This window comes from Xyrauchen texanus, chromosome 1, assembly GCF_025860055.1.
Source record: "Xyrauchen texanus isolate HMW12.3.18 chromosome 1, RBS_HiC_50CHRs, whole genome shotgun sequence".
NCBI lineage: Eukaryota > Metazoa > Chordata > Actinopteri > Cypriniformes > Catostomidae > Xyrauchen > Xyrauchen texanus.
In genome coordinates this window covers 16,759,762-16,772,951 of record NC_068276.1, presented here as the reverse complement: position 1 = coordinate 16,772,951, position 13,190 = coordinate 16,759,762, and the positions used below count along the sequence as shown (strand labels likewise).

The following is a 13,190-nucleotide window of genomic DNA, read 5'->3' as shown; positions in this document are numbered from 1 at the left end:
GCATGATAAAGAGAAAGAAAAAGTATTTTAAAAGACAAATTTTTTAATCAACGAAGAACCTAAAAATAAGGAAAAAAGTAGAAATTACAAGAAATTCAAACTTCATTTAAAAACACTGGTAAAAAATAAAGGAAAGGTATAAATATTTTTTTTTAATAAAGATGATGTGTATTTTCTATAGATTTAAGATGTCCATCTACAGCTACAAACAATTCTGTCATACAGATATATATGTGTGCTGTCAACAACGGAAGTATAAGTTATATTACCATCAGTTTCCCTTACAGCAGCCTGCCTACCGCAATACATTGAACAATTAACATTATTTTAATACAGTTAGAAATGGCCTTTACTATTAAGCAAATCTCTATAATAGCCTTAGTTCTTTACACCCATTATGGTGCTGTCCTCAAACAGACTGTTGTCTCTTTCCATAGGCACTCAGGACATTGTGTTTGGCGAGGTGGACCATTGAAGAACATCAGTGAATGCTCAGAGTGTCTGAATATGATTCTGTCTTTGCAATCCACATTAGTGATGTTATGACAGAAAATGTTTCTCTTTTTGTTCATGTGTAAATGCTGGCTAAATATTTGAAACCTATTACTTTGTGTTGCAGCACTTCTAATGCTGTTGTATTTCTTATAAGAAGCTTAATTAGGATAAAAGTGACTGCTAAATATAAAAGGGATGTGCTTGGACTTTTGCGACACTCAAGTATGTCTTTGCATTGACAAAATATCACACCAAGTTACAAATGCAATCAAATACTTCCATCCTTTTCTTAGAACATTTTTATGAGCTATTTTGCAATTGACAGGGGTCCTGACTAGCAAAATAGCCACAGGTGTAGTTCTCAACATATGGACATTCCTTTATGTTTGTCAACCAGAAAGTGTCAGTATTTGTAAGTGAAATGCTTTGCATGAAAATTATGCCTGTTATCCATTTAAAGTAGTTTGAAACCAAATTTGGTTTGACATTTTATGTGATACATTGACCTTCATGCATGCTTAAGTATGGCTTAAATACTTTAGTGGGTCACTATGTGTTATGGTAACAACATTAAAGAGTAGAGCGAAGGAAGTAGCCGTTTTCATTCTTCAAATGAGGTGACTTGAACCACAAAATGACACTAAACGCTATGACAGCCACTTGGCCAAAGCTCATAATATTCAGCATATACAGTGCTGTGAAAAAATATTTGCCCCCTTCCTGATGTCTTCTATTTTTGGTGCGTTTTCCATACCAAATTGTTTTAGATTTTCAAACGTGATATAACATAAAACAAAGGCAACCTGAGTAAACACAAAAGTTTTCAAATATATATATTTTGATTGAAGCAAAAAATGTATCCAACACCTGTATCACACATGTGAAAAACTGCCCCCTTAAACATAAAAGCTGGTTTTGCTACCTTTAACAGCAACAACTGCAACCAAACGCTTCTGATAACTAGAGATCAGTCTTTCACAATGCTGTGGTGGACATTTGTCCCACTCTTCTCCACAGAACTGCTTTAGTTCAGCCACATTGGAGGATTTTCAAGCATGAACAGCCCGTTTAAGGTCCTGCCACAGCATCTCAATCAGATTCAAGTCAGAACTTCTGGGTTAGCAGTGGTTTTTGCCTCACCACTCTTCCATGGATGCCATTTTTGACCAGTGTCTTTCTGATAGTGGAGTCATGAACAGTGACCTTTATTGATGCGAGAGAGGTCTCCAGTTCCATGGATGTTGTTCTTGGCTTTTTTGTGACTTCCTGGATGAGTCGTCACTGTGTGAATTTTGGAATATCAGCCACTTCTGGGAAGGTTCACTACTGTGCCAAGTTTGCTCCATTTGGAGCTAATGGCTCTCACTGTGATTCTTAGGAGTCCCAGAGCCTTTGAAATAGCTTTGTAACCCTTCCCAGAATTATGCATTTCAATCACCGTTTCATCGTTTCTGGAATTTATTTCGAATTTGGCATAATGTGCTACTGGGTGAGACCTTTTAGCCAATTTCATGCTGCTGAAAAAGTTATATTTAGGTGTTGAATTGAATGAACAGGGCTGGAAGTAATCAGGCCTGGGTGTGTCTGGTCCAGCTGAACCCCATTATGAATGCAGTTTCATAGATTTGGGGATTTGGTAACTTAGGGGTAAAATACCTTTTCACACAGGCCCAGTTGGTATTTGATAACCTTTATGCTTCAATAAATAACATTATCATTTAAAACTGTATTTTGTGTTTACTCAGATTGATTTTGTTTTATGTTTGAATTTTCTTGAATTTTTGAAACTATTTAGTTTGAGATATACACAAAAACAGAACAAATCAGGATGGGGGCAAATACTTTTTAGCAGCACTGTACTATGATAACAGTACATGTGGGTAAAATATTTAAGAACAAACTGATTAGCTGGCAAATTCACAGTAACACCTAAACAATTGTTTTCTTACACGTTTCTAAAGACTGTTGATGAGATTTTCAGAAAAAAACTGTTGTTTATGTGGAAGCTGTGGCAATGCATCGACCATAGCACTGGTCCATTTCCTGCATCTCTGTAAATGAGGCTGTTACATTTGTAATAAGAGCTTAAAGACTGTTTAAAATGTGATTCAGAGTACAGTTTTCAAAGAAGCTGTAGGGTCAAACTGTTGTTTCAGCATTTACAAGGAAAAGAGACCAAAAGCAGATCAGATGGGTTTTACTCCTTTTCCTCTTCGTCACTGAGGGGTGGGGGTGGTTTAAGCTTCAATACTGACATATTTTCACCACAACTTCCCTCTTGTCTGCCTGTGATGTGCTTTCCACATCTATTTACTGAAAGCCCACTTTGGAGGTGCACGTGAGGTTAAACACAGATTGAGAAAAGTCCAAATTTTGGATAATGATAATGATGGCTGGGTTCCCATTTTCTATTCTTTCTCTTTGGATATGTTTCGGCAGTGCTGGTAAGTCTTTTAAGCTGTTCTGCATTGTTATTGACCCTTTTCTCAAATAAATGACAACAATCGTCATGAATTACCTTGCCACATTTTTGATACATTTTCTGATCGTATTGATACAAATGTTAAAGGTCAATTTAGATTTTGAGATGCATCTTGGAAACAGAAATGCCAAATTTACATAGAATTATATTTTTACTCATTTACATACCAATTATAATACATTTGTTATAAGTATTACAAAATATTTAATACAACTTTTACTTTTGTATTAAAAGGCAATTCCAAACTTTCCAGCATTTTCAAGATGTTACAAACAAATCCATTTCAAGTACGTTGCTAATTTCGCTTGGAAGGTTTCCGTTTTCTTTCTTTTCTTTCATAGTTTTAAGAATTTACACTGTCCTCTGAAATTATGAGGGTGAAGACTTTCTCTGTAGTTATTTTTAGCCAAACATGACTTAAGTTTTGTTCTTAAATGATATTGCAAGCTTGTCTATTCCTAGATTGCCTTTCTGTTAAATAATGTTACCAATAAATGTGCACAATGATTAAATGTTGTTCATGGAAAAAGTGCCTTTGTTTGAGAGACGGTTTGTATTGTGCTAGTGGACCCAGTTTGATGCACAATTTACAAATCACTTGCTGGTTCCAGTGCTCATTTAGGACAATTTCACAATCCATCTTTTGTAATAGCTGTGTCTAAATGTCAGGGCATAGGTCAAAGGCATGTCTTGTAATTATTTCAGAATTAACACAAATTATATACTTTGATCCTTCAGTAACAAAAAAAAATATTTCAAAGCATATGATACTATATCTGATCAATGAAACCCTGATTAAATTTGAAAGGAAATGGAACTTTGTTGGCAGGAAGTAGCCTTTCACATAAGAGGTGGCTTGAACCACACAAACATAGCCACTCCGAACATTCAGCATGTAGTGTGCTAAAAGAATATGTAAATACATTTGAAACATCACTGATGCCATAGTTCCTGGCAAGAAGAAATCATGTAGGCCAAAGAACTACATTTCTGTAACACATAGAGCCCTATGTGTGGGTAAAAAAATAAAAAATAAATCAGGAAAAGGTGCCATTTATGCTAATGCTATCCTAAAATAAAAAAATAGCTTTTTATTTTTTATTTTCATTTCATTTCAAAATGTTACAGCTAAACTCATAATTTCCCACCTCAGGCCCAAAATAGGCTAGCGACACCATTATCGTTATGATCATGGGCATTGCCTCACTACCCTAGAGGGTGCATCCCTGACTTCACCCAAAAGTCAGATTAGAGGTCAACAAACAAGCTTTCAATAAAATTTCAGTTTTAATCCTAAATATGTGGTTACAGCTGTGCAAAGTATAGTTTTCCATTGTTATTAATCATAAACCTAGCCCTCAAACTCATCAGCATTTTAACCCTGTCACAGTAGTTTTAGATACAGTCATAATTCAAACTCTGAGTAAACTCTGGTAGTATCATTCAGTTTTTTAGTACTTCGTAATAAATTGAACATTATAGTTGAAAAATAAATATTGACAAACCATGACATTTCTCTTTCTTTAAAACATGTTTTGTGCCAATCCTGTTACATTCAAAATGTTTTGTAGTTAAATTTTACGTGGTTGAATATCAGTGTATCACACCCTTATGTATGCTATTTGACAGATCAAATAAAAAGAAAGAAAGAAACATGGAAAAGTTTGAACAGAAAGTAAAGAAAAAATATGAATTTTTAAATTTTTTTAATTTTACAATTTTTTAATTTTTTTAACAGAAACTAAACAAATAAAATGTATTATATCTAGGGTACAGCAGGGCTAAAGGTACACCTTAAGGAAATTTGTATGTGTTTTGGGATAAAATAAAGTAAAAGGTGCCTTATAAACCATGGGACATATAACCCCAAGTTAGTCAAGTCATATTTACTTGTATAATGCTTTTCACAACATCATTTCAAAGCAGCTTTACAGAGAATTATGCTGTAGCAAAAATATTATGCTAATAAGGTCCTCATTGTTCAGTTCTAATAACCATGAGATAAAAAGCATGCCTTAAAAAGTATTGTCTTCATGCCCCCAGTGAGCAAGCCAAAGTCGACTGAGGCAAGGAACACAAAACTCCATAAGATGCTAAAGTTATTTTGCATTAAACACTAAATAGTGTAAAGTTTATCAAATAATGTGACTAAGTTCGGTATGCTGTTAATAAACCGTGGGGACACACTTAATACATAATTGGCATAGTTTTTGAGAATGACCATACATAATGCGTACATTAAACACCCTGCATGCCCTATTATGGAAAATAACTATTTTGCACCATGCAGGCTAAATCTATTAAATATGGACTTAATAAGGCAGCATGTTTAACTGAATCTGTATTCTATTTTATTACCATGCTACACATATCTGTATGTAAATACAGTACAAAGTGTATATAGTACTATAGCGCTATAGTGTCTTTTAGGCTGTAGACACAGTCCCTTGTGTCAAGTAGATTATACAAAGCTGTATTTTAATTGAACTTGGTTAAAGTCGTTTTTGCTATTATGTGGAGTCAGTAAACTCATTGTGCCTGCACTTGTGCATTTCTGTGTAAAGTATACTATACGATACTCAGTGTGGTTTAACAGAGAAATATCACACATGCACTAGAGCAGAGGTCAGGAACCTTTTTTCACTAAAGAGACAATTTTTTCATTTCGGTTGATGCATTTTTCCGAAAGAGCCATACCACAAACTAATAAATTACTATTTTCAAAAAACAAGTTTTTCAATAAAATAAAATGTTTATATTGCCCACAGACTACTTAAAAACATAACAAACAAATATGCAAAAATGAATAGGTAACATGTTTCAACATGGAATTGAGGACACGTGTTTGTGCGGGTCTCCGTAAAATGACTTCATTTTACAATTGTTCATGAAAACCTTTACTTCCCATATGGGCTGGGCAATATGTAACACTTTAAAATATCACAATATCTAATTAAATATTGTTAACCCCCCTACCAAGTGAATATTTTTGCTTTATTGATTTTGCTTTAAAAATTTAATACATTTATTGAAACACAAAAAACTTAAAAGACATTTCTAAATTCAAATTGCACTTTAAATTAAATTTAAAAAGCAATTAAAATAACAAAGTGATTAAAAAATCGTATATTAACTACCTCCCCAAATCCAGACATTTCCCGTCTCCAACTCCATTTGCCATCACGCAAGTATCAGTATGCGGCAACAGGTGAAATTAAAAATTAAGAACTAAAGACCATTATAAATGTAAAGGAAATAATAATAATGATCATAATAAATAAGCCTAATAAATTCCCTTATGTTGCCAAAAATGCTGTCAAATGTGTGTTCTTACCTAACGTGTTTGTATTGCGTTTGTTAATACAGTTAATGCTGCCTAAAGAAAATAAAAAATAGAACTCAATTTTAGGTTCAAGCTGAACGTGTCTTGTATTTCTTTGTGATTAAATCATTTTCATCTTTGTTTTTTTAATACAAAGATATCTGTATATTACTGAACCCGCAGAGTTGCGTTCACAATGTGTAAGAATGAACTGCTCTGTGGAAATAAAGCAAACTAAACTCACAGCACCTCACGAGATGATCAGAGATCATTTGCAGCATTCTCATAGACAACATTATTCTTGCAAACAGTTTTCAGTCAAAACACAGAAAAAGGAGTGAAAACTCTTTACATGTGCTTGTTCCATGGGACAGGCTCGTGCTGCACGCCTCTGAACAAACAGCGAACCAGACACAAGCATTGACGACTTTTGTCTGTTCTTCAAAATATAAAAAAGTGTGTTTCTTCAAGCATTCAAACAGCATTTCTTGTCATGTGTCACTCCGAGATGTCGTACAGGTCACCCACCTGTTGCAGGTAGATTAACAAAATTACTCACACATGAAATACCAGCATTTGGACGAGGAGTTCGCAAACTGGATTGAGCCTCGTCACATTTTGAGTGTGGCGGGTGCTATTTCACACCCTGGGCGTATATAAAAAATAACAAACGTTTGTAATATCACTCGTAGAAAATGCTCTTAACAGCTAAGATCAATATTTATAGGGAAATGAAGCCCAGAACTCTATGCATGTGCGTATCTTGGAGACGTGCTTTCATTGGACTCGTGAACAGCAGAGCTCACTGCGCACGTATATTAAATCAGATGCGCATCTGTTCTTCAAAATATAATCACGTTTCCTCTAATTTCTTGTAATATATCACTCTGAGAAGTCTTACAGGTCGCCTTCCACAGTGGCTGGTACATCAGCAAAATACTCCACATGAAAAATCCACATTTGGCAGGTGTTCATTTCAAACCTTGTTCACCAGGAGTAGGCTGTATTTGGGAGAAAGGAAATTTGGGAGAAAGGAAATCAAAGCAGTTTCACTGACTTCAAGCTTTGCAATCGCACACACACACTTTCTACAGGAAAATGATCTCTAGTTTTAGACTATCATGTGTTGGCGAATGGTGAGACACCCGGTGAGTCACTTGATTTTTAACAAAGAGCCATAGGTTCCCGATCCCTGCACTATAGTATTAAAAACATTATATTTTGCTGAGGCGGTAGTCTCTCACAAAATCTTGAATTGCTTTTGTGGAACCTTTTTCTTGGCTTTTTGCTTTTTTCAGCAGCAGATAATGTTCTTTGTGCAATTAAAAGCATTTTTATATGTATGTCCTTGTTAGAAGGTCATGTTACTCAACATTACCACATATCTTAGTTGTTGCTACGGCTTTAGATTATACCTGAAAGCCTTTTCTTCCTTAGCTTGTTGATTTGTCTTGACATGTGGAAACACTATTCTTTTAATAAGATTTTAACAGCATCACCAATGATAATTCAATTAATGATGCATCCAACAACATCTTTTGCAACATAGAATACTTGTATTAAAAGACTTCATTTGTTGCACAATGATTGAATTGTGTCAAATAGTCTCTGGTTGAGTTCCTAATTCCAAATTCTATCCATTTGTTCTGAAAGATGCTAACAATTCGACAGACCCGAAAATTTGCTACATCTTGGATGCTGTTCTGTTTATCTATGGGGTTATTCTCACTGTCCTGTACTGCAGAATGAAGGTATAGTACTGTATACTGTATATTAACTCTTGTTCTTTTGTTTCACTCTTTTTTTTTTTAAAACATCAAGCATGTTTGCATATTCAGTTTGTTTGCAGATCCTTGAAATATGTGATTAATTTAGTCAAGCCTCATGGTGAATTTTGATGATTTAATGTTCTGTCTGCCAGAAGTAAAATAAATTTACCTCCATCAAATTATATTATAAATAAAACACATTTAGACGGACGCATGATATAAAAATGCAATTTAGTACATTATGCTGTATTTAATACTACAACTAGTAACTTTTTTCTTTGTAATGAAAGTGACTATTGAAATAATATTGTACAAAAAGTATTGTACAAAATAATGTTTTAATGACTACTGCTTTTTGTTATTTTTGAACAGCTACAGAGTAAACAAGTAGAGATTGGCTCATTCCCAGGGGTAAGACTGGTCATATATATGTCCGAGTGTGCAGTGAAACTGGTTCTATGTGGCATTCTTTGAGTAAAATGTTTTCAATTTCTCAGATTGTCTAAGCAATAGGTTATTTATGAAACCTTACATATTGTACAAAGAGTTACTATGGTCAATGTCTAGATAGATAGATAGATAGATAGATAGATAGATAGATAGATAGATAGATAGATAGATAGATAGATAGAGAGATAGAGAGATAGATAGATAGATAGATAGATAGATAGATAGATAGATAGATAGATAGATAGATAGATAGATAGATAGATAGATAGATAGAGAGATAGATAGAGAGAGATAGATAGATAGATAGAGAGAGAGATAGATAGATAGAGAGATAGATAGATAGATAGATAGATAGAGAGAGAGAGATAGATAGATAGAGAGATAGATAGATAGATAGATAGATAGATAGATAGATAGATAGATAGATAGATAGATAGATAGATAGATAGATAGATAGATAGATAGATAGATCTAAAGACCGCTGATAATCATATCTTTCCATCAGTTAAACTATTATCAGCTGTTGCTAAATGTCCCTCTCGTCCACCATCACACTTGTACATCCTGCTTGTATATTGTGTGAAGTCTTCTCAATTTTTTTTTACATCTTTGTTTTTAAACATGCAACCATATGCACTCTGTCTGTACAGGTTTAAGTTTGCATCTTAAAATAAGATACATTATATTTATCAATGCAATTTAACAGAAGGAAAATTATTTGAACTTCGAATTTAACCACAAGTGACAATGTCATTGTTCTTTCAAAAACATTTGAAGCAGTGACCTTTGAAGTGTTTTGTGTAAATGCACCTTTATTGCAGTTTCTAATTGTTGCATTTTTTTAAATAATGTTTTACAGGCGAAAGATGCCGGTGAAGGGGTTTATGAGGTATTCTTCTTGTTTTATGGTTATGAAATACTCATATTGCCATAGATTTTATATGAAATATTTTTTTTTATATTAAGAATGTATATAAAATACTCATCATTGGTCATTAGATACAACATAGACAGCCTTATTAATATACATATCTATTTGTATGTTAATATTTGTAACATTTAAATGTATATTTTTTTAAACATTTGGATAGACGCTAAATACACAATATAGACATTCTGAAAGCATCTAAAACGTAAATATTTTTACATATTTACAGATTTAGAAATGTTAAATATGTATAAATCCAGGACAAACTAATTTTAATACACAAATCCATTTTAAATTTAAATGTATCTGCACAGTTTATAGAAAAAGACAATGACAATTTTTGAGAAATATTTGGATTACAGTGAACAAATAAAATGGATTACTTTTATGATTGTTTAATGGTGCTTTTTTTTTTTGGCATATTCTGAAAAATCCTTTGGTGCCCAACGGCAAACAAAATAAAAATGAAATGCTTGATGAATGATTAACATATTCAGAATTTGTATTCATTTTAAAGTTTTATCTTAGTTTAGATGATAACCTTTAAAGTGTTGATTTGGGCCATTATAATGTCAAATTAGCTAAATGCATCAACTTTGTTAAATAAATGTGATGACATTTGTCATTTATTTAATCTCATTGATTAAAAATGCAATAAAACTAGCTCATTAATTCCATAAATTCAATATTAATTGATTGATGGTAAACATATGTACGTTTCTAATACGTTAAATACATGTTAATATGTTAAATGATGACGTTTTAGATGCTGGCAATATGTCAATATTGTACATTTCTGTATCTAGTATCTATTAATATCTATTAGATACACTTGCATACATATCTGTTTGATACTAAATAAATCCCACATATATTTTAATTCATATTATATGAGTTGGCCATAAGTATAGGCTTGCTTACTCTATAAATGTACTGTACCTTGTTGAAATCCAATATAATAAAAACCTTCATTAGAAGCTGTTTTATATATTGCACAGCTCATGTTATAATTTAATGCAGCATTTAACTAATGCAACAGAGCACATTAACGTGCTTTTATTTACTGAGCTTTGTGGTTGGTCTGTTTGTGTTTAATCTTTGCCACATCCATGTTGTCCCTTTTTCTCTTCCACACTTCAGGGTCTCAAGCCTCATGATCAGGACACGTATGAGACCATCAGCAAGCAAAAAGGAAAACAATAAAACATGTTTCCAAACAAGAGGAAGAAAGACGTTAATCATTTTGGAGATTGTACCAGTATCCGCTGTCGCTTTATCTTGAGAATGTAGGTTTTGTAAGCTCCTACAAAACAAATGGATTACATAGGAAATATTGTGTTTTTGTTGTTTACTTTAATAACATTTGGTTATCGCTCACATTAGGCTCTGTTTGTTTTTTGTATAGAGATCTTTAAAGTATGTTTCTGTGTCATTATTATATTTGTTTAATTGTTTAAATTATGTTAATTTTTTTATTTTCTTGTAATGAATGTATTTTTCTGTTTTTCTGTTGAACCACACATCTGATATTGTAGCTGGTAGCAACTGTGCCACACTTAGTGTCACTATTGCTGAGGCTAACTTCCTGCTCTGGCTTCTATAGAAACAAGCCACCAAGCCCACGGGGTCCGAGTCATTTCCTGTTTTAAAGAGTACATGAGTGGTCTGACAAAAATACATGCAACTTTGACCACAGGTGTGATATATGGAAACAGAGAAGTGTTTCATGGTGTATGTGTCTCACTTCTTTGCAAAATGAGACATTTGTCATAACTAAATGAGATATTTAGCTAAACATGTGTATATGAAAAAATCATGTCACAGAAATTAACTAGAAAGTGCAAGAGTTTTGCCATAGGGCCTACAATAAATCAAAAGATTGTGATTGCACAAGTTGTTTAATTATGCTTTATTTTTATTTGATTTTTTCTTGAATTTATTCATGTGTTTTCTTCATTGCACATATTCTGTATATTTTAAATATATATATTTTCCCTTTATGCTTTCAGTTTTTTATTTAGTTTTTCTTCATTGTACATTTATGTATTTTGTAATAACTACTTTATTAATTTCTATCTTTTATTCTTCCCACCTTAGGAAATATAATAAATGTCTCATAATTCAGACATGCCTGTACCAACAATGAATGTGATTCAATAGGGCCTGGCTTCTGAGTAAATTTAGACAGGAATTGCAAAAATGTATGCATGATCCATGTACATTTACACTGATTTTTTTTAGCAGTCCCTTTTATGCAAAGCTACTTACAAATGAGAATAACAGAAGCAGAAGTGATAAATCCAAGAGAGAACACGATACAAGAAGTGCAAACCATATAGATTAGTATAGAAGCAGAAATAATTGTATTGTTCAGGAGCCTTAATACATGCCAAAGCAGTGGTGTAGTAGTGACTGAAGAGGTGGGCATTCTGTGATTTTATCGATTTTCCCTTTATCATATATAACTTTTTATCTTATTAGGCTATTTGTTTTATTTGTGTACAAAAATGTTCTTTTTTAGATTAGATTAGATTAGATTCAACTTTATTGTTATTGTGAAAAATACAAGTACATAGCCAATGAAATGCAGCATTTGTCTGTGTATAGTGAAAAAGCTTTCCTATTAAGTAATTGTGGCAGGGCGGAGGAAGGAACCGGGTGTGTAGGATCACGACCCGGCCCTGCCCTCCGCCCTACCACAGTAATATAAATTATGATGATTTGATATAACAAGGAAAAAGCACCACTGACAGCAGTAAAAGACAGAAAAAATGACATTTGATACAATTTGTCTGCGAAGAGCATAAAAAACTAGCACAGGTGCAGTGACACAGTATTTTCCTGAAGAATAATTTATATAAATGTATTAATGTTTTCACTATTAGCGGCAAAGTAAATATGCAGCACAAAATAATTTATATATATATATATATATATATATATATATATATATATATATATATATATATATATATATATATATATATATATATATCAGCATTTCGCTGTAGATGCTAGAAATGTCCCACCCCTTATTGAAACAGAAAATATGATTGGTTAAAAAATATCCAATCTAGTCTAAAATGAACGGTCTTGAGTCGAACTGTCTATTTCAGATTCGTCATCAGCTCTTAAAAGTATAATGTCTACAAGAACTGACAGAGAAGATCTACTGATGGAAATCTCTACATTATTGTAAAGATTGAAAGCAGGGGGTATAACAGTGTACTTTTGTTGGATACCGGCACACATTGGGAAACACATGGGTACATTTATGGCAACAAAGACATTATTGGTGAAGCAAAAACATGTGTGTGTGAAAAACACTTTGGTGTAAAGTGACGTCACTTCATAGACTTCAATGTATTCTGCATTGAACACGACTCATGTGAAAGACCCCAGCGTGAAGAAATATCACTCACTTTTGCACATTAATCATTGCTCTTCACAATCACAAAAGTAACCGATTATGGTTTCAAAACGGTAACTTTCTCCAAAAGGTGAGGAGTTTGGATCCCTGAAATTGTTACTAGCACTAGTGTGCCATGGCACAGTGGTTGGGAAACACTGATATATATTACGTTATTCAATTGAGAAAATATGCATTAGGAAAGTTAAATGCCCTACATGTATTTACATTTTTTAATTTTTGGGCTTATAATGCAGCACTATTATTTGTTATTTGACACTTCACTGTGTGTATCACTCTGCTTGTGTTCATCATCCTAAACTAAAGTGTAAAAG

At 33.0% G+C, this 13,190-nt stretch overlaps 1 protein-coding gene across 1 annotated transcript; it reads left to right on the top strand.

The window, feature by feature from the left end:
- The first annotated feature begins 2,787 nt into the window (after positions 1-2,787).
- Positions 2,788-11,607, top strand: LOC127651621 (high affinity immunoglobulin epsilon receptor subunit gamma-like). Its single transcript, XM_052137549.1, has 5 exons — positions 2,788-2,939; positions 7,953-8,050; positions 8,441-8,479; positions 9,378-9,407; positions 10,587-11,607. Exons 1-5 carry the CDS (start codon positions 2,876-2,878, stop codon positions 10,647-10,649), a joined length of 294 nt encoding a protein of 97 aa, XP_051993509.1. The 5' UTR covers positions 2,788-2,875; the 3' UTR covers positions 10,650-11,607.
- The last annotated feature ends 1,583 nt before the right edge of the window (positions 11,608-13,190 follow it).